Below are 19,346 nucleotides of genomic sequence, written 5' to 3'. Positions count from 1 at the left end.
GGTATGAATGACGCGATGGTTGTGATCATTGTCCCACTATGACTCGATAATCTAAATGGTCTACTACCAATGAGCAACCATAGACGACATCATGACTCTTTACTTTCAGCTAACCCCTCAAGCTTTGAACTATCCAAGGGCCAATGAAGATATCCCAAGGGCATCTCGCACAGCCCGTCCGTCCCCATCGACTATGGTTCCGGACCTAGGGATGCAGTAGACGAATAGTCTAGTATTGGTTCAGCCGACGGGTCTAGATAAGTGGAATCCCCGATGCAACCCGTCCAGGGAACTGGTTTGACTCCATCGGATCAGGGTTCCTTCAATTGATCGGCATACTAGGCATGAACAAATGCACTTGCCACATGAGTTCAGATACTCCACTGACCTAAGGCAGAAGCACGAGGCACTAGCTTGATAGTACGAGTCGGACAATCGGGATCCAAGAAAGTGGGAAGGCGGGATCTAGAGGAGGATCGCTTGACAGGTCCAGTGGTTGACCCAAGCACATGCAAGACGCACGGATTCCTTCCTTTTCGATTGAACAATGCGTTAGATCCTACGGTGAGACCCGTCGGTCTCGAACTAGTGTAGTCCAAGATAATGTAACGGTGTCGTACCAGGAATTACCAGGGTACGAGACAGCACGATCCACTTCCCTGTCTTGCTGGATGGGCGGGGTTCAGCAGTCGTTTACCGCCAATCTACGGCAGAGGATCCATTGAGAATACCATTCATGCATGGATTTCCCGATTTCGGGTCATGGACGTCAGCCTGGCATGGGTCTTCAGCGGGTGGGGGCATGCAACACGGATCGCGCATTGGCATCTGAGCATGAGGGGCATTCCTCGGTTCCAAAGCAGGCTCTGGCTGCATCGACTTAAGACGAAAATGTACTTGGCTAGACGGGGGTGTTCGCACTGTGGCTCAGCTGCATGGGACGTGCCGTGAAGACTTAGGCGATGACAGGATGATAGACCAATGGGGGAGGACAACGAGGGACTTGCAAGATCGCGTCGGGCTGAAGCCGCCCAATATGGTGATTAAGTTATGGAGATAGGTGATCATAGAACCTAGTTCGTCTGCATGGCGGATGCTGTTCGCCTGTTCATTGCTTTTTTCAAGTCCGCCATGAAGAGGACCCACCGGCCGAGATCTAAATCATGGCGTTACGAACGTTCATTCGACAGAAGAGGCGCATAGTGCCAGTGGAGCGGAAAGAAGATCAGCGCCTCGATCTCAGCGGAACCTTTAGGTTAGTAAAGTGACGATGTGTCGGGTTTTGCGCCACGCCCTAAATGAAATTCCAAATCACGGTCACTCTCAGCCCCATCCCCGGAAATTGGAATTCCTCGTCCATGCACCAGAAGGATTTGGGGGATTTTTTTTTCCCTCCTTTGTTTCCCTTTTTTCATTTGGTGAAGTCTCCAGCATGACAAAAACATCTGTTCAAGCGCGATATGACCATCCACATATTTATTACCCAGGATGCCCTCTGTCTTTTGGACTTCCTACTTTCGTCGATCCTCACTCTCCGACGAGCCCTTATTACTATTACTCTAAACTCCCCCCTTCTCTCCTCGATTACTAAACCATGGGTCTCTGGGAGTCTTCATTGGCGCCGCCCCAGTTTGGGGACAACCGCTCTTACACCGACTTATTGACCTTTGCTTTCGGTGGCCCTCGCCCATACAATGAACACCGGCCGTTATTCATTGATGCTGAACATCCTTCATGCTCCCTCAATGCTCTCCAATTCCGATTATTGGTGCGAACTCTTATTGCTGGGCTAAAAGCTCATCAGGTGCAAAAAGGTGATTGCGTTTTGGTCCACATGGGAAATAGTGTAAGTCATCCGACATTTCGTAAACAACATCTTCTACACCGAGTCTTTATCCCCACTACATCCGATTCCCTGGAACCTCTTTTTCCTTTTTTTTTTATTTTTTCTTCTTTTTATTTTTTTTATTTTTTTTCTGTATTTCCTTTTTTACCTTTTTTTTTTTCTTTCCCCTCTATTTTAATTTTATCCACTGCCCCTCAACGAATACTGACTCACTTCATGCCGTAGATCCTATACCCCGCCCTTTTTTACAGTATTATCGGTGCTGGCGGTGTGTTCATGGGCTCGAATGCCCGCAGTCAGCCCCAAGAATTAGACCACATCCTTGAACTGGGTAATCCCAAGTTGATCATTACGACGCGCGATGCCCTGCCCACAGTCCTCAGTGTCTCGGCCGATCGAGGCATGCTTCCTAGTCAAGTGTGCTTGGTGGATGAGGCTGCTACCAGCCATGTAGCCCAATTGTTGCTGTCGGGTCCTCTGGCCTACGCTGCAGCCATTTCCCCGTATCTGCCACACGGTGGAGACAACTACTACCTGAACTTCGCACATCTCCTCGGCTACGGCGAGACCGGTTGGCTCTTTTTCCAGGATGAAGCTATCGCAAAGTCCACGCCGGCAGCGATGTTTTCCACCAGTGGCACGGGAGGATTGCCCAAGGCCGCCATACTGTCTCACCACGCTATAGTATCACATCATCTTAGCATTTACTACGATGTACCATATGAGGCGTCCCGGCTGATGTCACTGCCTATGTTCCACCTTTTTGGTGCCCTCTGGACCCACATCTTTCCTATTCGATATGGACAGCCACTGTATATCCTGCCTCGCTTTGATATTGCCCAGTATGTCGCGGCTGTATATCAGTATCAGATCACAGAGGCGTATATGGTACCTGCGATGATTCATGCCTTCAATCGCTGTGCATTCCCGGTCGCAGACTATCTCCAGTCACTGCGGTACGTTGGCGTAGCGGGGGCTCCGATTGACGGGGCCTCCATGCAGCAGTTCCAAGAACTGCTCCATGTCGATGCCAATGCATCTCAGCTTTGGGGCATGACCGAAGTGGGGGTCGTTTTCCAAAACCGTTACGGGCAGCCTGGCAATAGCGGAAGTATCGGGCGGCTCGTTCCTGGATACGAGATACGGCTGGTTGGACAAGACGGCAACCTTGTTCTTGACGATAATAAGCCAGGGGAGCTGTTTGTGCGAGGTAACGGCCTGCTTACTGGCTACAAAGGACGAGACGACGCCAAGGACGCGCAGGGGTGGTTCCGTACCGGTGATGTGGCGTATGTGAACAACGGGCTGTATTACATTGTCGGCCGAACGAAGGAGTTAATCAAAGTTCGAGGGTATGTTATTTTACTTTCTTTATGATCTTGTTTTCCTGTTTTTGGGCATCTTCCCCCACAGACACTAGTGGCAGAGGCTGAGAAATTCGCAGTTGGCAAGTGGCTCCTGCGGAATTGGAGGCTGTACTCCTCAAGCATCCTGGCATCCAAGATGCAGCGGTGACGGGCGTTACTTCGAAAGACGGTAGCACCGAAGTGCCACGAGCTTTCGTGGTCCGCACGAGACAGCCGGCCGGGATGCAGTTGACGAGCGAGGAAGTGTACATGTACTGTCGACGACAATTGGCTAGCTACAAGGCACTCGACGGGGGTGTGATCTTCGTGGAGGAGATTCCACGCACGGCGAGCGGGAAGATCCAACGGTTCAAATTGACGCAGATGAACACGTACCGCGAGATAGTATCGTCGCTCTTAGCGCGGTTCAAAGGAACTAGTGGCCTCCAGACAGTTGGTCTCTTGCATCAAGGGCGTATCACTGTTTAGCCAAAAGCGGCAGGCCGAATGATTGCGTTTTTTTTTTTTTTTTTTTTGTGTTTTTTCTCCATTCATTCTTGTGGCGTTCGGCAGGCTTGCGGGGTTTGAGGGGGCGTTCATGGTGGATTGGGTGATTTTGATGCAGCTTATGAACATGCCCATTATTTTTGTTGTTAAATACATTTTCCATTATCATCACAGTTACACAGACACCGCTTGCGGCTTTAGTTCTCCATCATGTTCATTAGCGTCAAGTAGTTCCGTACGATCAATTCCCTTCAGGGCAAGGAACCGCATACCCAAACAAGCGAGACACAGTAATTTCTTGTTGGGTTGAATGCTCTTTTTGGGGTCTCTCAGATGCCTGTCGACCGCTAGTTATTCCTATTTTTTTTTTTTACCCTTTTTTTTTTTATTTTTTTCCCTTCTTGAATTATCTCGAGGCCAACCAGGTTAACCATGTCGGCAGCGATGCACCAGCAAGTAAGCCATGAAACAAAGCACCCTTTCTTCACAACTAAGTTTTCAACGTCTTCTTTATATCTTACCTTATTTATTTTATTTTCACCATTTATTTCTTTGTCTTTGAAGAAAACAATGAGAGAGCGGGAAAAAAAAACTGAACAAAAGAACTTAAAAAACTCCAACCTTCAAGATAAGGTAAGTGGAAAGCGAAACTCAAAGAACAACCTAAAGGCTTAACCAAACTTGATCAACAAGAACTAAAGTTGACTTTGACTGGCGGGATTTCCCCGGTCTACCCGGATCGAGCCTAGACTTGTTTGTACATGGTTCAGGTATTTATGCATTTCACATTATTCATTTTAAAATTAATTAATTAATTAATTAATTAATTAATTTTTTAGTCTTCAATAGAAAAAGTATGTACATGCTGGATGTGCGTCGTATGTACTTACATAAGAACAGACCTACATACATACATGCAGCCGATGTCGAGAAGAGTCTACCGGGTGTGCAGTAGGGGATTGTTGGGGAACCGGGGTGTTCCTTGTTGAGGGATCCTGTCTTTTGGTAAGGAAGAGGTAGAGATGAGAGTCTGTCTGTATGTCTGTCTGGGTAGATGAAGAATACTACGACCATACTGTCTATATCACCGATCCTGGAATATGATATAGACCATTATATATATATACATATATAAATGAGTATGAATATATACATATATTTATATTCAATGATAAGCAGTTCTTTGTTGGGAGTGGCTGGTCACACACACGACTTCACTCACTCGGGTAAGGTGTACCTTTATGCTGACTACTCATGCCTAAGAATATATCAATCAAGACTAACCGAATCCGTAGATACAATAGATCATTGAGATCATCCATACAATAAAAAAAACCAAGACGAGGAAAAACACCCATACTCGCAATACTACGGTGTACAGTCTACAATTAATTCCCCTCAAAAACAAGCACCAACCCTAAGAAATCATATGATTCAGATCTCTTTCTAAAAACAATTCCCGCTTGTGCCCGTGGCATACCATACTAACTACCACTTACGACTACTCGAGAAACTATGGAGTAAGGGCAAGTTCTTAGACTAAACAGATGACGTCGGGTCCAAGCGCTGCCATGAACCTTGTGTTTGGGTTGCTGGGCGAACTTTCTTTTGCATCTAGACTAGGTATCCGTTCGCTCGGCTTGGTTAGGTTGGGTTCTTGGTTTTTCCCGTGAGGGGATTTTTAGTTTTCTTGCTTTTACCTTTTCCTTTTTTCATTATTTTTTTTTATTTGATTATTAATTTGATTTCTTTTGATTATTAATTGTTTTAGTCTGGTTTTGTCTTCGTGATTAGGGATGAGTGAGTGAGTGAGTGATTAATTTAATATTTACTTTCAGTATTTCAGATTGTGAAACTGAGTTTCAGATTTAAGAAAGTAAAAATGAAAATATGTAATGACTGAGTAAAAATGAAATCGGAGAAGGACGGTCTGCGTGGTGGGAAAGGATCACTGATCCGGGATCCACCGACCCAAACAAATAGCCTCCTGTGGACCTGAAGTGTATCCATCGGTCGAACTTACCTGCCTATGGGTTGTCCACAGTGAGTGGCGGTGGGCAAGACTCCCGTCATGCATGATTCCCTAGTTCGAGGGCTTCGATTACTGGAAGTGGTAAGAGGAGGATCTTCTTGGGAAGTCTAATAGCGGTTCTCAAAGTTGAGTCTTTTTGTTCGGTGTCCAGTCTATCTACAAGTACTTTTTTTTCCTTTTCGTATTATCATGTACGTAAGTACACGAGTGTGGCGCGGATCCCGCACCGCCACATGTTTGTCTTTTCTTTGCTTTTTCTGGTCCCAGCTGGGCTGAGCTGATCGATTTGACGAGTCGGTTCGCCAAAGGAAAAAATAGATTGACTTGATCGATTTAGTATTCAGTAGTTCGATGGAACCATATCGGACTGTCCGCCTGTCAAATCGTCCCAACAAGGTTTTCCTGGCGGGTGATGAACCCATTAGTATCAAAATCGACAATCTCATTGTCTATCTACTTTCCTGCTTTCGGAAGGTTACACGCCATCAGCTGTCATCGATCCTCCTTTTGACTATTGGATTTGCTTTGCCGGATCGGACGGCTGCTCCTTCAATCCGTGCTTCTGCCCGGTTGATCCGCGCGCTCAGATCGTGGTGTGAGCTTTTCTCCTCGGTCCATCTATGATCAGCCCTCGAAGGGCTTCGAACCCCTCCTCCACTCTAGCCCCGCTTCTCTGAGATTCCAATTCGGACTATCGACGGGTCTCTCGAAGAGGTAATGGAGGGTGGAGATACTCGTTCTGCCTCCAAAGCCCGGTGACTATGCGCCTGGCGCGCTAGGTGATGGTGAAGCTGCGCCGCTTTCGTGCCTCCATTTCCCCTCCTTGCCGATCACTGAAAGAGAGCGAAACCCCAAGGATTGGTGACGGTCGTGACGATAGCAACTAGTCACTGGCTGTCGCCAATGATACCAGCGAGTGGAAGGGCCATATCGCTCTATTCGAGAACGGACGTCGAGTAACTGGGGTTGCATATCGTCATGTGACATAGTTTCCTTTAGCTGCAGACACCACCACGTTCGCTTGGATTCAAGGCACCGTCGCTTGTGCACAGGGATACAGCTGTCGGGTTTCAATCCCGGTTGTACCCCGGCGTATTCCATCCAATCTTGGGGCCGCAAGCGAGGCAAGGCTCAGTCGACCAGGAACGATCAACCTAGTCCCCGACTAGTCTGTCGCCACGTCGACCCCGAGGCAGCCTCTCTTCCCGCCAGGATGCTATTTACTCGCCCGTAAATTTCCCAGATGGATTATATTGGATGTAATTCAGCCGTTTCGGCAAAAAACCGGGAATTGAGAATCCTGATAGCCTGCTGTTATGGTGTCACCGGAAAGTCGCAGCCAATAAGTGATATTCACATGCTGTGCTGGGATTTTCGCAAGAAAAATTCCTGCTTGTAGTATGTAAAATGATTGCTCTGCCTAGAGGCCTGGGCCACACTATTCCCTGCCCAAGATACCCACTACTATTGTGTATGCAGAGCTGGCCCACTGTTGTCTGCCAGATGTCCGTTGTGATGTATGCAGTGCCACTGCAGTCCCAGGCCGAACCCGTCCGAACCCCCTCGACATTTCATGCATACAACGTTGTTGCGTCCTCGAATCTAGTACTCTAGACCATCTATCCTGCATGGTGACGTTGCTATTCGGCTTGAGCCCAAACAAGTCTCGCTTATCCCGAACACTTCCGTTATACGGCTGCGGGCACGTGTGCCGGCTGACCTACAGAGGCAGTTGGAGATAGAATAATGTGAAATCCAACTGAAGTAGCGTAAGCATGGGTCGGGCAGGACATCCCTGGTCAGATATTCGGACCCTCCGGTAATTGCTGCTGTGTGTCCCCGCTCAGAAAATGCCGTAACCCTTCCACCACACACCCCAGATCATTGGCCCTAATGCCCCCAATACAGCCGCACCTACTGGGATCTCCAGAATGCTCCACACCCACAGTGTTCCAATAGAAGGCGCTCGCTTCATAACAGCGTAGTATGGCTCTTCGTTGGTCATAGCCATCAGCTTGGCCCCAAGGTAGATAGCAAGCGGAAGGAAGACCATAGTCCGCAATGACGGCGGGAAAAGCAGCTTTCGAAGAAACGCGATCGATAGTTTATCCCGGCTGAACGGGATGAGCGAGACGTGTTCTGAACTCTGAGCATTCCCTAGGGACACAATATGCCCATGTGCCAGGTGAATAGCAAATGTCAGGATCGGAAAGGCAACGAATACAGATTCGCGGATAAGTTTGTCCAACACGATGTATTCTGCGTACTGATGAGCCGCGAGATAGGCCAACGTCATGTGTAACGTCGTCAGGGGCACGGAAAGCAGCACCGTGTCGATGAACGGTGGGATTGGCGCGCCCTCGTCTTCCTCCGATCCTGAATTCTCGTCCGACGCTGACCTCATGATGGATCCTTTCGTCCCTTGTTGTTCGTTTGGGAGTTTGGATGCGTCCAAGTTGGAAATCTCGCCGGACGTCGGGTCGATGCTCACGAATCGGGTCTCCATCCCAGGGGTCGAACCGCCCGTTCCGGTCGAACTCCTGTCCTGACCCAGACCTAGAAGTTCCTTCTCCCGCTCAGCTATCAATTCGACTAGGGTCTTTTCTTTCGGGTTCTTCGTCGTGTTTCGGGGTGGATGGGCCATCGGGATGGAGGACGGATCGAAGGTTGAGTCGGTGTCGCTCTTGGAGGCGGCGGCAGCTGCTCGCCGTTGCTTTCGATTCCTAGGTGCTTCCATACTGGCGGGGTAGTGTAGAGAAATTAAGTGTATGAGTAATTCGAGGTTTGTTGGGCTATAGGTGTCTGAACGGTTGTCGATGGAAAAAGCTCACCTGTCAAGTCGGGATAAATATTATGATCGCCGCCGGACATTAGCGGAGTTAAACGTTACTATTTATGGACATGTCATATCATGCATCTCTATACACACTCCTTAAATTGAGAATTTTACCTGACCATGGCTATATAAAAAGGATAATTTTTGCAACGTAGGAGCATCAATCAGGCCTTCCCGCATATTTCCATACGAATTGTCTCAGTGAGTGCGCGTCAATGAAAAGGAACGCGCCCGTCACCAAGCTTCCTCCCTTGCTTCAAAATGGAAGACACCATCTTGGAAATGGAATGTCCAACGGATCATTGATATTCTTCAGCTTATCTGCTTATACACTGCTCAAGTTGATATATTCAACCGGATTGATAGAGGGCCGGGCCAGCAACCACGTGGGGGTTAATCATTGAGAGGTTGAACGGGCTCAGATAGGGGTCTGAGTCTGTGATCGCGATAAACATGGTGCCATTAACTGCAGGATCTCCGGCATAAGTTTGTACATCAGGTTGAATTGTCAATCCGCAGTTGTCGCCCGTTATTTCTAGGGGCGAATATGTCACATTCAACTGCGTTACCCACACTACGTATTTTGGATCTCCAGCACTAGTCGAGGTGATGTAGCTGTTGTTAGGTCCGACTGGTCGACCTGGTTCATCCCAGTGCAGAAAGACCTCTCGGCCTGGCCATGACAGGGGTAGCGTGCGGTTGTGCGTAATCGCAGGATAGCAGCTAAAGCCCACGGTAGTGGAGTTGACACACGAGGCGTCGCTGGGGACAGCGGTACTGTTCAATGAATTCACACCTCCTCCTACGGTCTCATTGAAGGCAGATGATCCATTGATTCTCACCGGGTTCGGCTGGTTTTCGATGTATAAGGCAGGGAAGTTCTGCCAGGCCAACTTGGTCTGATTCTCGGGACACGAGCTGATGTAAGGTGCCAGTAATGTCCACGCCCAAGACTGGGGCACACCAACTTCAAACCAGACCGGCATCGGGAAAAGTCCTTCGAATTGACGGAAAATCATTTGCTGCCTAGCTTCTGTGGTAATCGACTGGAGAAGAAGTATTGCTGCTTCGCGCGAATTGAGATGGGGCAAGAAGCCATAAACACCAGACTCCCCAAAGCGAGTGAGCTTCTGACAGAAGTCCACAAACTCGTGTACCGTGGTATACGGGTAGTTATAGGTGCACATCCTAGGGGCTTCGGCGCCCAGTATGTTGGTAACCATCGTTGCATGTCCAACCTCCTGATCCGCCATGAACTCGATCAGAAAACGATCCTCAGCCGTGAGCCCAGCAGCTGTGAATTCTTCTACCGAGAAGCGGGCCAAGCCATCGTGGAACAGATCAAGTTCGGTATATTCTTGATAAAGAGCAAGGGCCTAGTATGATAGTTAATATGAGCCCCTCAACCTATAAGTCCTCTATAAACATACCAACGACTCATAGTCAAAGTCGCTCTTCGGGTTATAAACCGGTGTCTCTCCGCCAGTTCCAATACCCCCAGCTGGGATATATGGACCTGGCTGAGGGTCGTGGAGTTGCCCATCGCTAGGGTAAGTTGTCGCTGTGGGTGGGATTCCCAGGCTGCGAATGCCAGTGCCAATTGAAGAAGCATGCAAAGCCCCGGTGGTGGTTGGGGTGCCACTGAATGGAGTGTGGGTCAGCGAAGTTGGGTGACTGACCACAGGTGGAATAGTTGTAGATCGAACTTTTGCCTGGGGAACTGCCAGTATCGCTGGCATCCAGCTCAGGCAACTGAGCGCAATGAAACGATTCCAAGGCATTTCCAACCACTAACGCGTTCAGATAGCCTCAAGCTCACGAGGAGATGTATACACCAACTGGGAAAACAGCTGGTTGAAGTTACGAACGTTGATTATGGGCACCGGTGATTTATAAAGATTCTGTGTTCACTCCATCAGTCACTGAACAATGCCTGACGCAATTCTTCTATCATTTCGTCTACAATCTCTGTTGCCTGTCTAGAATTCTGGATTTGACTGTGATGATACCGGCATCCATGCCTTGTAGATATTGCATGCGTAATACGTGCGGCATGCGCATGTCACAATCATTCAATTGGAAACGAACGGATCCCTAGAACGGGTAGAAATACGTTGCGATTGATCATCGCTTCAATCCTTGTGGAGAAGTCTGCTCTTCGGTATTTTAAATCCTTCCAGTTGACTTCGATAGGCCGTTGAAACAGCAATAGCGGTCAATTTAAAACCAATCACGGTAGCATAACGTCTGAATGTGGACTTGCAAAAGTGGACCTTCTCATATAAAGCGTTGGCAGGGATAATATTGCATATACAAGTAGGTAAATCAGCGTTGATTGGAATTGTCCTGCTGTTGCTATTTTGTGAGATCTGACAATCCCGTGTACCAGACATCGTTGGAGCTATTGAGCTAGCTCGACGAAGCATGTAACGGTCGCAGCCGTGCTCAAAAAATCAAAGGGAATATATAGATGTGTAGCCTGAGTTGAAGTGCATACAGCGTCAAAAAGTGGGACTGACGAGGATTGGAAGTTGATAGCCTGGTTTAATTCAGTTGAAGCGCAATGACGGAAGTAACGGCTGGCCCGCAGCGATGACGTGAAGCAAAGCTCACCTATTCCTTGAAGTTCGTATTAATTGGATTTAGAACCCGATGAGCCGAATATGAGCCGAATACCGAGAACCGGGGAGGCTCGTAGAAAATATCCTGTAGCAAGTCGTGGGGTGTTCTTTTGACTCCAGAGTCATGCGTTCCTGAGTGCGATAAAACTTGTATGTTCCACAGACTTGAATTTGTGTCTGATTGCCGCCGTCTCGTGACACAGAAACCCTAAGTTCAGACCGATGATCACTGGCTTGCAGAGAGCGTTGTGATGGTAAAGGATACTATCAAGAGAGGCTTTGGCTGCATGTTGCCTTGAGGGGAGTTGTTGAGTATGCTTCAATACAAAACTGGACCAACTGTCAACACCCGCGATTTGATCAAGTGGAAATGTGTTGACAATGGTATTATCTAGGATAGATCAACGTAAGATGCAATTGAGTTGGTTCTGGGCTCCAATGGGCTTGGAATCATAGTTCTACTTCTAGAATCCATGCATAGTACATATATTGCCTATCATGCTACCTAAGTGGCCGCTACTGATAGTAAACCATACAGTACCCAGTCTTGTCCAAAAAGATGCAGATCAACAACATTCTACTACGAGTATGAACCACATGACCTTTAAAGGATTCTAGTTGAAAATAAAAGACTTGAAAGAGCAAACACTGCTGGAGGCCTTGAGAGTTTACCCCGCAGGCACCTCGGGCCAACCCCGAGTGGGGAAATGACGAATATACTATAGACCAGGCTTATCAATCAACTCATCTCATCCTTTCACTTGTTTCTCCTCCATAAACCATTGACATATTTTTGTAAGAAGAGAACCCTGCTGACACGCTACTTCACTTGACCCCTTGTCAGTCGCGGACATTTACAAACTTCACAACTTCATCCAAGCATGTCTCACCTTCAACCCTCGAGTCTATTCTCCGTCAAAGGACTAGTCGTAGTCCTAACAGGAGGGGGAAGTGGTAAGTACAAGCAGCACTATTGTTTGCTCTCGTATTTTCTTCTTCCATAGCCAATACGGAAGTGACAAGTCCACCGTATCACCGCATGAATTGAAAAACAGGCCGCATTGAGCCAAGACAAGCGAACAAAAGTTAACGAACCCCGTCACAAAGTACCAGCTAACAGCAATACTACAGGCCTCGGCCGTATGATGGCCCACACGCTCGACGCAAACGGCGCATCCAAGATTTTCATAATTGGCCGTCGACAAGAAGCCCTGCAAGAGACCATCACGCAAAGTCCGAACAGCAGCAGTAGCGCCATAATCCCCATTCAAGCGGACATCTCCTCAAAAGCATCCCTCGAAGCAGCCTACCAGACCATCTCGGCACAGACAGATCACGTTGATCTCCTCATCGCTAACAGCGGCATTCTCGGCCCAAATTCTAGTCCCCCGCCTCCTAAGCCAGACGGATCCCTCCCCAGTCTCGCTGAGGTCCGCGATGCCCTCTGGTCCGTTCCCATGGAGGACTTCACTAAGGTCCTGGACGTCAATGTGACCGGTGCTTATTATACGGCAGTGGCTTTCCTCCCGTTGCTGGAAGCGGCGAATAAGCGGCGGCCGGCGCCTGTGAAGAATCAGATTGCTACGCCTACTGCGCAAGTTATTATTACTACTTCTATTGCGGGGTTTAATCGGAAGGTGCCGATTAGTGCGGCGTATAATCTTTCCAAGTCAGCGGCGAATCACTTAGTGAAGTTGCTTTCGACGACGTTGGCGTCGTATGATATCCGAGTTAATGGCATTGCGCCAGGGATTTATCTGTCCGAGATGTCAACGCGGAATTTTCAGGAGGGTGATAAGGGAATCTCGGATGGGTCGTTTAAGAGGGAGGTCATTCCTCTTACGAGGGCTGGTGGTGAGGAGGATATCGCAGGGTTGATCCTCTATATGGCGAGTGCTGCGGGCGGTTATTTGAACGGGAATATCACCATCACCGACGGTGGAAGACTGAGTACTGCGGTGGCGACTTATTGAGGAGAGCATCCTTGTCTTTTAACAGTTTCATTCCATGTCAATATGTAAACGTTAGACTGGAGATACATGCATTGACTTTTTCTTCATCATCCGCAAACACTACGTTACAATGGATACCGGAAGCTGATGAGAAGACACGAAGAATAGGGTTGCAGCTCGGATAAATCAATGCTGAAGCGGATAATAAACCAACCAGTTCGTCAAGATTTCAGTAAGTAGCTGTGAGCCGCTGGACCAGATAATCCCCGGCAACGATTCCTGGGTACTTCGCTTCCTTGATATCATCCCCATAGGTTCCAGGGATAGCTTCAATGAGTCTATTGTTATTGGGGTTGCAGAAATACGCAATGCTGTAGCGGTCTGGGTACGTGTCTGAATTGTCCTCCTCACCAATTGGGGTTGGTGGCTCAACGACGCGATGGCGCGTGCTCTTTATCAGATCATTTGACCATCGAGCCAACAGGTCACCCGCATTGACGACCACTGTATCTGCGATGGGGGTCACATCGACATAAGTATCTTTGGGACTGCGCACTTGGAGCCCACCGCGACGATCTTGGAAGAGAAGCGTGATGGAGCCATAGTCGCTATGCTCGCCCGCACGAACCTGCGATGGGTTCTTTTTGAAAACCTCCTTCGACACGGCAGGATAGTGTAGCAATCGAAGATTGTTGTCTCCTGCATCTACGTAGGAGTCAAAGTAATGCTCTGGTAAGTTCATCCCAAGTGCGATGGCTCGCATCACTTCCGTGTGGAGGGATCTGCACATGTTGAAGAATGATGTCATGACTTCTCTGAAATCCTTTCCTTCGTCGTCGATCTGGTCCGGCCAGCGATTAGGTTGATTGTCCAAATTATCGCGACCAATCTCCATGGTTTCCTTGAGATCTGGGGTAGCTCGGAGAACTTCAGGTGCCGTTGGGTCGTCCACGTTGCTCAGCTTCTCTTGTCCCGTCTTAACGTAACCACGGTTCGCCTGTGGGGTAGTCCAACACAGACTGTCTTTCTGATCCTGGGGTCGCGCAAAAAAGCGTGCAGATGAGCCAAACACCCGGGAGACGACAGACGGGGGAAGACCGTGCTCCTTGAGATAGAGGAAACCGGACGTTTTGAATGCTTCTACGATGGAGACGGCGACGGCATGCTTATCAGCGGGGGTTCCGTTGAGAAAGGGACCGAAGTCAATGACCTACAATCATAAGTCAAGCGCTCAAGATATATAGAAAGGTGAGTTGGTCAAGGAGATGGATAATATAACGGGAGCACTGCGTTGAGTTTCAGCAATTGTACTCACTGGAATGACAATATCATCTTTGTCAACAGCGGTGGTTGCTGGATGACATGACTGCTGCGGCAGATTGCCCTCCATTTTGAAGCACTACGGTTCGCGAGGACACAGGGCCGGTAGGTTATAGAAGTATAGAGATTGATGATGGAATAATATAAATGGGAATTATGGAAGGGTAGAGGTTAAACGTTAAATAGAGTGGTGGCGCAAGGTGAAGAGTGAAATGACTTGGTGAAGTCACTTCTACTCCACTGGACCAGAAGGCGGGACATTGAGAGAGATGAAGAGAAGAGAAAAAGGGCGATCCTTAAAGGACTGAAAGATTTTCCCCGTGACCTGCATGAAAACGATATGCATCCAATAGAGCGGGGAAGATAATAAAATACTACTACATACCTGACGGATGGTATCTAATCTTATCTTTATTTGAATCTACATATCACAGAGAAAGATAACAACAGTCATTGATCTAGAGTTCAAATCAGGCCATGATAACAGAATTCAACATGCTTACGATTATTGTGAAAAGAGTGATCTCGGAGATGATGCACATCGTAACCCCACCCTCATGTTCATATGCATCGACTCCTCAACTTCCCCTCTTCTTCATTGCAACCTCATCAACCTCACAAGCAAAGTGTCAATCGTCATTCTCTTGACACAGTTTCACCCTCGCTGTTAGACTCGGAAGAGCAGAATAAATCATGTCACCTCTAATTGTTGATATTCATACCCATGTCTACCCTCCTGCGTACATGGAAATGCTCCGCGCTCGCAAGAGCGTCCCTTACGTCCATGATCCAGCTAATGGTACAGACCCTCGTTTGATTATACTGTCCTCAGATGATGATCCTTCCATTCCCCTCGATGAGCGGGGTCGTCCAGTCGACTCATCCTACTGGAATATCGAAGTGAAGCTGGCCTTCATGCGTCGCCATGGAATCAACTGCAGCGTGATCTCCCTCGCCAACCCCTGGTTGGACTTCCTCGAACCTGAAGAAGCGCAGACATGGGCGCAACGCATCAACGACGATCTTGAAAACACATGCGCACGCGTTAACAAGGCCGGTGACCCAGACAAAAGCCTAGCGCTACACGAGAAGGAATCCCTATTTGCTTTCGGTGCGCTGCCGCTGAGTGCCCCTAGAGCTGACATTGTCGTGGACGAAATCAAGAGACTTAAGACCTTGCCGCATCTGCGTGGGGTCATCATGGGAACCTCCGGGCTGGGGAAAGGACTGGACGATACCCAGCTGGATCCTGTCTGGGGGGCGCTGCAAGATACTGAATCAGTTCTATTCTTACACCCACATTACGGACTACCGGACGAAGCTTTTGGTGGCTCGGATGCGATGAATCGCTACGGTCATGTTCTCCCGCTGGCTTTAGGGTTTCCCCTTGAAACGACAATTGCAGTAACCCGAATGCTTTTGGCGGGTGTCTTTGATCGGTTTCCGCGGCTGAAGATCTTACTGGCTCATTCCGGAGGCACACTCCCCTTCCTGGCAGGACGAATCGAGAGCTGTATCCATCATGAGCGCAAGTTCGTTGCCAACGGTGGTGATGTGCCTGGTCCTCAAAGAAACGTGTGGGATGTCTTGAAGACCAATATATATCTGGATGCTGTGGTATATGGCACCGCCGGCTTGCAAGCAGCAATGGCAGCATCCGGAACAGATCGTCTGCTTTTCGGTATGATTTTTCAAAATGAGGCCAGTCTAATGTGGATCTTGCTCACCAAGTACTAGGTACCGACCACCCGTTCTTCCCTCCCTTGGATGACAAGGAAGGGGAATGGCCCAGTGTGACTACCAACTACAAGGCAATCCACGCTACATTCGATAATGATGGAGGCGCAGCCGCAGCCGTGCTGGGCGGAAATGCAGCTCGGATTCTTGATTTAAACTGATATTCGATCAGATTACTACTAGGAACTGTCGAGAAGAACAGCCGACTTTTATGTCCATGAACAATTGGAAACCATACCCATTAATTTTGTATTGAACACTGGCATTCTTCTAATTGATAGAGTAGTAGTAACTGGTGGCAAATCTGTATTCAAAGCTCTGAAGCGTTGCTTTTCACCAATATCTCCCATCCTAATAGCGTCCATACCTCTTGCGTGAACCAATCTGGGACCGATTGATCAGAGTTCTGAGAAGGGAGGCGTAGATTGTGAAGATCTCCATCAGTTGGCGCGGGTCGCCGGAGTGACTTTCCCCAAGTCGAATCCGTGCCAAAAACAGCTTGGAGCAGGGTGCTTTGCAGTCTTTCCTTGATTTTTGCCGCAAATATTATGCTTCCGTCACTATCCCGAGATGCCGATGAAGACGATGAAGTAAAACTACGGAATACGGCCAATGTTCTCTCCAGCAGCCAAACTAGACACTTCGCTTCCATCTCTGCTGAACACAATGACTTATCGCTGAGGTCAAGTTCTGTCAAGCCTCTAGGGTGCGGAAGTTTTGTCAAGTCTGCACGAAGATCAGGTTTTAGCTGTAGATCCTGAAAGACGAACAGGCACAGCAGCTTTCCGACGCGATTGAGCAAAATGAATAGAAACCCTTCTAGCAAATCTTGGTGTCCCGCACACCCAGTGTCAAGTGAGGAAGTCATTGCGTTTAGTAGTTGAGCCATCTGCGTAAAATCCTCGTCATCGGTATTCATATTAGAATCATGCAATTGTTTGTCTTTAGCCTTCCTGTTGCTTGTGGCGTGTTTCTGCTTGGCTGACTGTGTCTGTTCGGATTTGGCCTTGCACCATTGTTCTAAGGCATTCATTGTTGATTCATATAGATGCACAATATGGTAAATGACGCGATTGGAATATTGCATGCCATTATCTGTTCCGGATAGAGACTTTATCACCCGTAATAGAAGCTGGAAAGTGCATGAAACACAGCGAAGCACTTCATCGGTAGTCGGCATCTCAGTCCGCGTTGAGCCCTTGTTCCTCGAAGCACAAGGGGCCGCTCTTTTCTCCGAGATTACTTTTGAAAGTTCATTTGCAGTGGTCTCGCATAGCTTTACTGCAGCCTGAACAATATCAAAGCCATTGGACTTCTTCTGAAGGGTTTTTTGAAGCGTATAATAATGCCTCATGACTGGACCGATGGCTGAGACAAGAACCAGTCAGCGCAGCACACAAGAAGATGAGGACGACGATACAAACTAACACTCCCCCGTATGATCAAGTCGAACAAGTCCATTCCAGGGAGCTGAGGCATGACCTAAGGCACCATTAACCATCTGTGTCTTGGCTCTTTTCCGTGTCGTTGCGCCTCCAAAGGCTTTTTCACCAACGGTTGCTTTTCGCTTTGTCGACGACTGTTCCTCCTCGAACTGGGTATTTCGAACCTGCAACTTAGCACTAAGTGCTTCATTATGCCTTTCGAGATCATAAATACGATCTAGGAGTTTGCTCTGCTCTGCTTCGGACTTTTCGTACGCCTGCTGCCAGAAGGAAACGCTGTCGAAGAATCTATCTTTATCCTGGGTATAGGATTTGTCTGCGTCTCGGGTGTCTTTGATATGTTGTCTGATTCTTAGAATATACTCTGCAAGGTTTATCATTTTTGGTGAGTAGATACAATCATGGTGGTTGATTTAGTCTTTGTTTACCTCTGACACTTAAGTCTGCTGGTTTCTGCTTGACGATGGCTATTGCGAGAGCCAGCTGTGCTGGGGAGGGCATAGTTTCGTCGTCCATCTTTTCTGGGAGGAATCCCCAGTTGTAAGGTATATTCAAGTGAGTGGTTTTTTGATACTGTGTGAGTGGAATATATGATGGAGCCATCAGACACGTGCATTGGTCTACATCAGGTGGTCTGGTTGTCAATCTAAGGCATTGTTACTGTGCTCATCTGCTGGACGTGTAGTCGAAAAACACTTTACAAGCTGCAGTGTTCTTCTCTTTCCCATGAAATAGTTCTTGAAGTTCCATCTTGAATAATGTCCTGCCCGAAGGAGCCGTTTTACTCCTTTACTGCAAGCCAATGCCACCACTCCGCATTAATTCATTTTCTAACTCCTCATCTCCTTGGCGCAATGCATAGAGTGTTCTTTCAGTTTAGCCATAATCTTGTCCAGCTGTTTGACTGAAACTTTTGGCAGGTCTTTCTTCCCGGCGTCTTCAATTTCCTTCAGGACTTTTGCTTGTTCTTCCGCGGTATGTGATTTGAGGGGCTCCTTCAAGACCTCGTCGTCTATGATCTTTTTCAATTTCTCCAATTCGTCACCCTGAAGTTTCCATCCGGCATTCTCCTTGTCCAATTCTTTGTTCGCGCATTCGATAAGCCTTTTGCGCTTTGTGATTTCGTCGGCAGCAGTTGTTGCGATGAGCACAAGGAGGGAGAAAAGAAAGATAGTGAGAGACTTCATCTTCTTCGGCGGTTTGTAGGAGGCAGTGTGTGAAAAGGTCTTTGATCGAGGAGGTTGGTCTGGTTTGTAAGGGCCACCAGCAGAATAGCTGAGCATTATGTATTTGTGGAAGATGATGATCTCCATTATCGCATCTCGCGTGAGATATTGGACGGTCCGCAGTAGTCATCTTATAGTCAAGGCTGATCCGTGGTGACTATTGACTCAGTAGGCCCTATAGTACGTCTACACTCGTGCCGATTGAGTATATACTGATCAGATTATCCCCTATACTACATAGGAACTATTTACGATTTGCATGGGGTCCCATATGCACCCGTTCTGAATCTGCATGTAACCAAGTTAGTGCCAGTACTTGATACTTAGTAGGTAACTACTAGTAGTACTGTAACTGGGAAATAGTACCATGCTATGTGTAGTAATACTGAAAAGCTTCATCATTGGCTAATAAGCTTAGTCATGGTGATTAAGCAAGGTCATGACCAAAGGAGAGCCGTATGCTCCAACAGGTACTGGA

At 48.0% G+C, this 19,346-nt stretch overlaps 8 protein-coding genes across 8 annotated transcripts; 3 read left to right on the top strand and 5 right to left on the bottom strand.

Annotated features, from left to right (window-relative positions):
• Positions 1-1,594: 1,594 nt before the first annotated feature.
• afeA (adenylate-forming enzyme AfeA) lies at positions 1,595-3,681 on the top strand (the record flags this gene model as incomplete). The annotated part of the gene is made up of 3 exons (XM_001824043.1): positions 1,595-1,846; positions 2,072-3,198; positions 3,291-3,681. The coding sequence occupies 3 exons, from the start codon at positions 1,595-1,597 to the stop codon at positions 3,679-3,681; spliced, it is 1,770 nt and encodes a 589-aa protein (XP_001824095.1).
• Positions 3,682-7,084: 3,403 nt separating this feature from the next.
• Positions 7,085-8,468, bottom strand: AO090120000375 (uncharacterized protein; the record flags this gene model as incomplete). Its single annotated transcript, XM_023237714.1, has 2 exons — positions 7,085-7,120; positions 7,650-8,468. The coding sequence occupies 2 exons, from the start codon at positions 8,466-8,468 to the stop codon at positions 7,085-7,087; spliced, it is 855 nt and encodes a 284-aa protein (XP_023092515.1).
• A 449-nt stretch (positions 8,469-8,917) lies between these two features.
• Positions 8,918-10,960, bottom strand: AO090120000374 (ferritin-like domain-containing protein; the record flags this gene model as incomplete). The annotated part of the gene is made up of 3 exons (XM_023237713.1): positions 8,918-9,943; positions 9,998-10,287; positions 10,882-10,960. 3 exons carry the CDS (start codon positions 10,958-10,960, stop codon positions 8,918-8,920), a joined length of 1,395 nt encoding a protein of 464 aa, XP_023092514.1.
• A 1,109-nt stretch (positions 10,961-12,069) lies between these two features.
• AO090120000372 (SDR family NAD(P)-dependent oxidoreductase) lies at positions 12,070-13,161 on the top strand (the record flags this gene model as incomplete). The annotated part of the gene is made up of 2 exons (XM_001824040.3): positions 12,070-12,142; positions 12,320-13,161. The coding sequence occupies 2 exons, from the start codon at positions 12,070-12,072 to the stop codon at positions 13,159-13,161; spliced, it is 915 nt and encodes a 304-aa protein (XP_001824092.1).
• Positions 13,162-13,369: 208 nt separating this feature from the next.
• Positions 13,370-14,530, bottom strand: AO090120000371 (isopenicillin N synthase family dioxygenase; the record flags this gene model as incomplete). The annotated part of the gene is made up of 2 exons (XM_001824039.3): positions 13,370-14,350; positions 14,456-14,530. The coding sequence occupies 2 exons, from the start codon at positions 14,528-14,530 to the stop codon at positions 13,370-13,372; spliced, it is 1,056 nt and encodes a 351-aa protein (XP_001824091.1).
• A 623-nt stretch (positions 14,531-15,153) lies between these two features.
• Positions 15,154-16,358, top strand: AO090120000370 (amidohydrolase family protein; the record flags this gene model as incomplete). The annotated part of the gene is made up of 2 exons (XM_001824038.3): positions 15,154-16,141; positions 16,198-16,358. 2 exons carry the CDS (start codon positions 15,154-15,156, stop codon positions 16,356-16,358), a joined length of 1,149 nt encoding a protein of 382 aa, XP_001824090.1.
• Positions 16,359-16,467: 109 nt separating this feature from the next.
• On the bottom strand, positions 16,468-18,158 carry AO090120000369 (uncharacterized protein; the record flags this gene model as incomplete). Its single annotated transcript, XM_023237712.1, has 4 exons — positions 16,468-16,515; positions 16,565-17,565; positions 17,626-18,006; positions 18,071-18,158. 4 exons carry the CDS (start codon positions 18,156-18,158, stop codon positions 16,468-16,470), a joined length of 1,518 nt encoding a protein of 505 aa, XP_023092513.1.
• A 314-nt stretch (positions 18,159-18,472) lies between these two features.
• On the bottom strand, positions 18,473-18,955 carry AO090120000368 (uncharacterized protein; the record flags this gene model as incomplete). The annotated part of the gene is made up of 1 exon (XM_001824036.1): positions 18,473-18,955. The coding sequence occupies one exon, from the start codon at positions 18,953-18,955 to the stop codon at positions 18,473-18,475; it is 483 nt and encodes a 160-aa protein (XP_001824088.1).
• Positions 18,956-19,346: the final 391 nt, after the last annotated feature.

Source organism: Aspergillus oryzae, chromosome 5, assembly GCF_000184455.2.
Source record: "Aspergillus oryzae RIB40 DNA, chromosome 5".
Taxonomy (NCBI): Eukaryota; Fungi; Ascomycota; class Eurotiomycetes; order Eurotiales; family Aspergillaceae; genus Aspergillus; species Aspergillus oryzae.
This window is presented reverse-complemented; position numbering and strand designations above follow the sequence as displayed.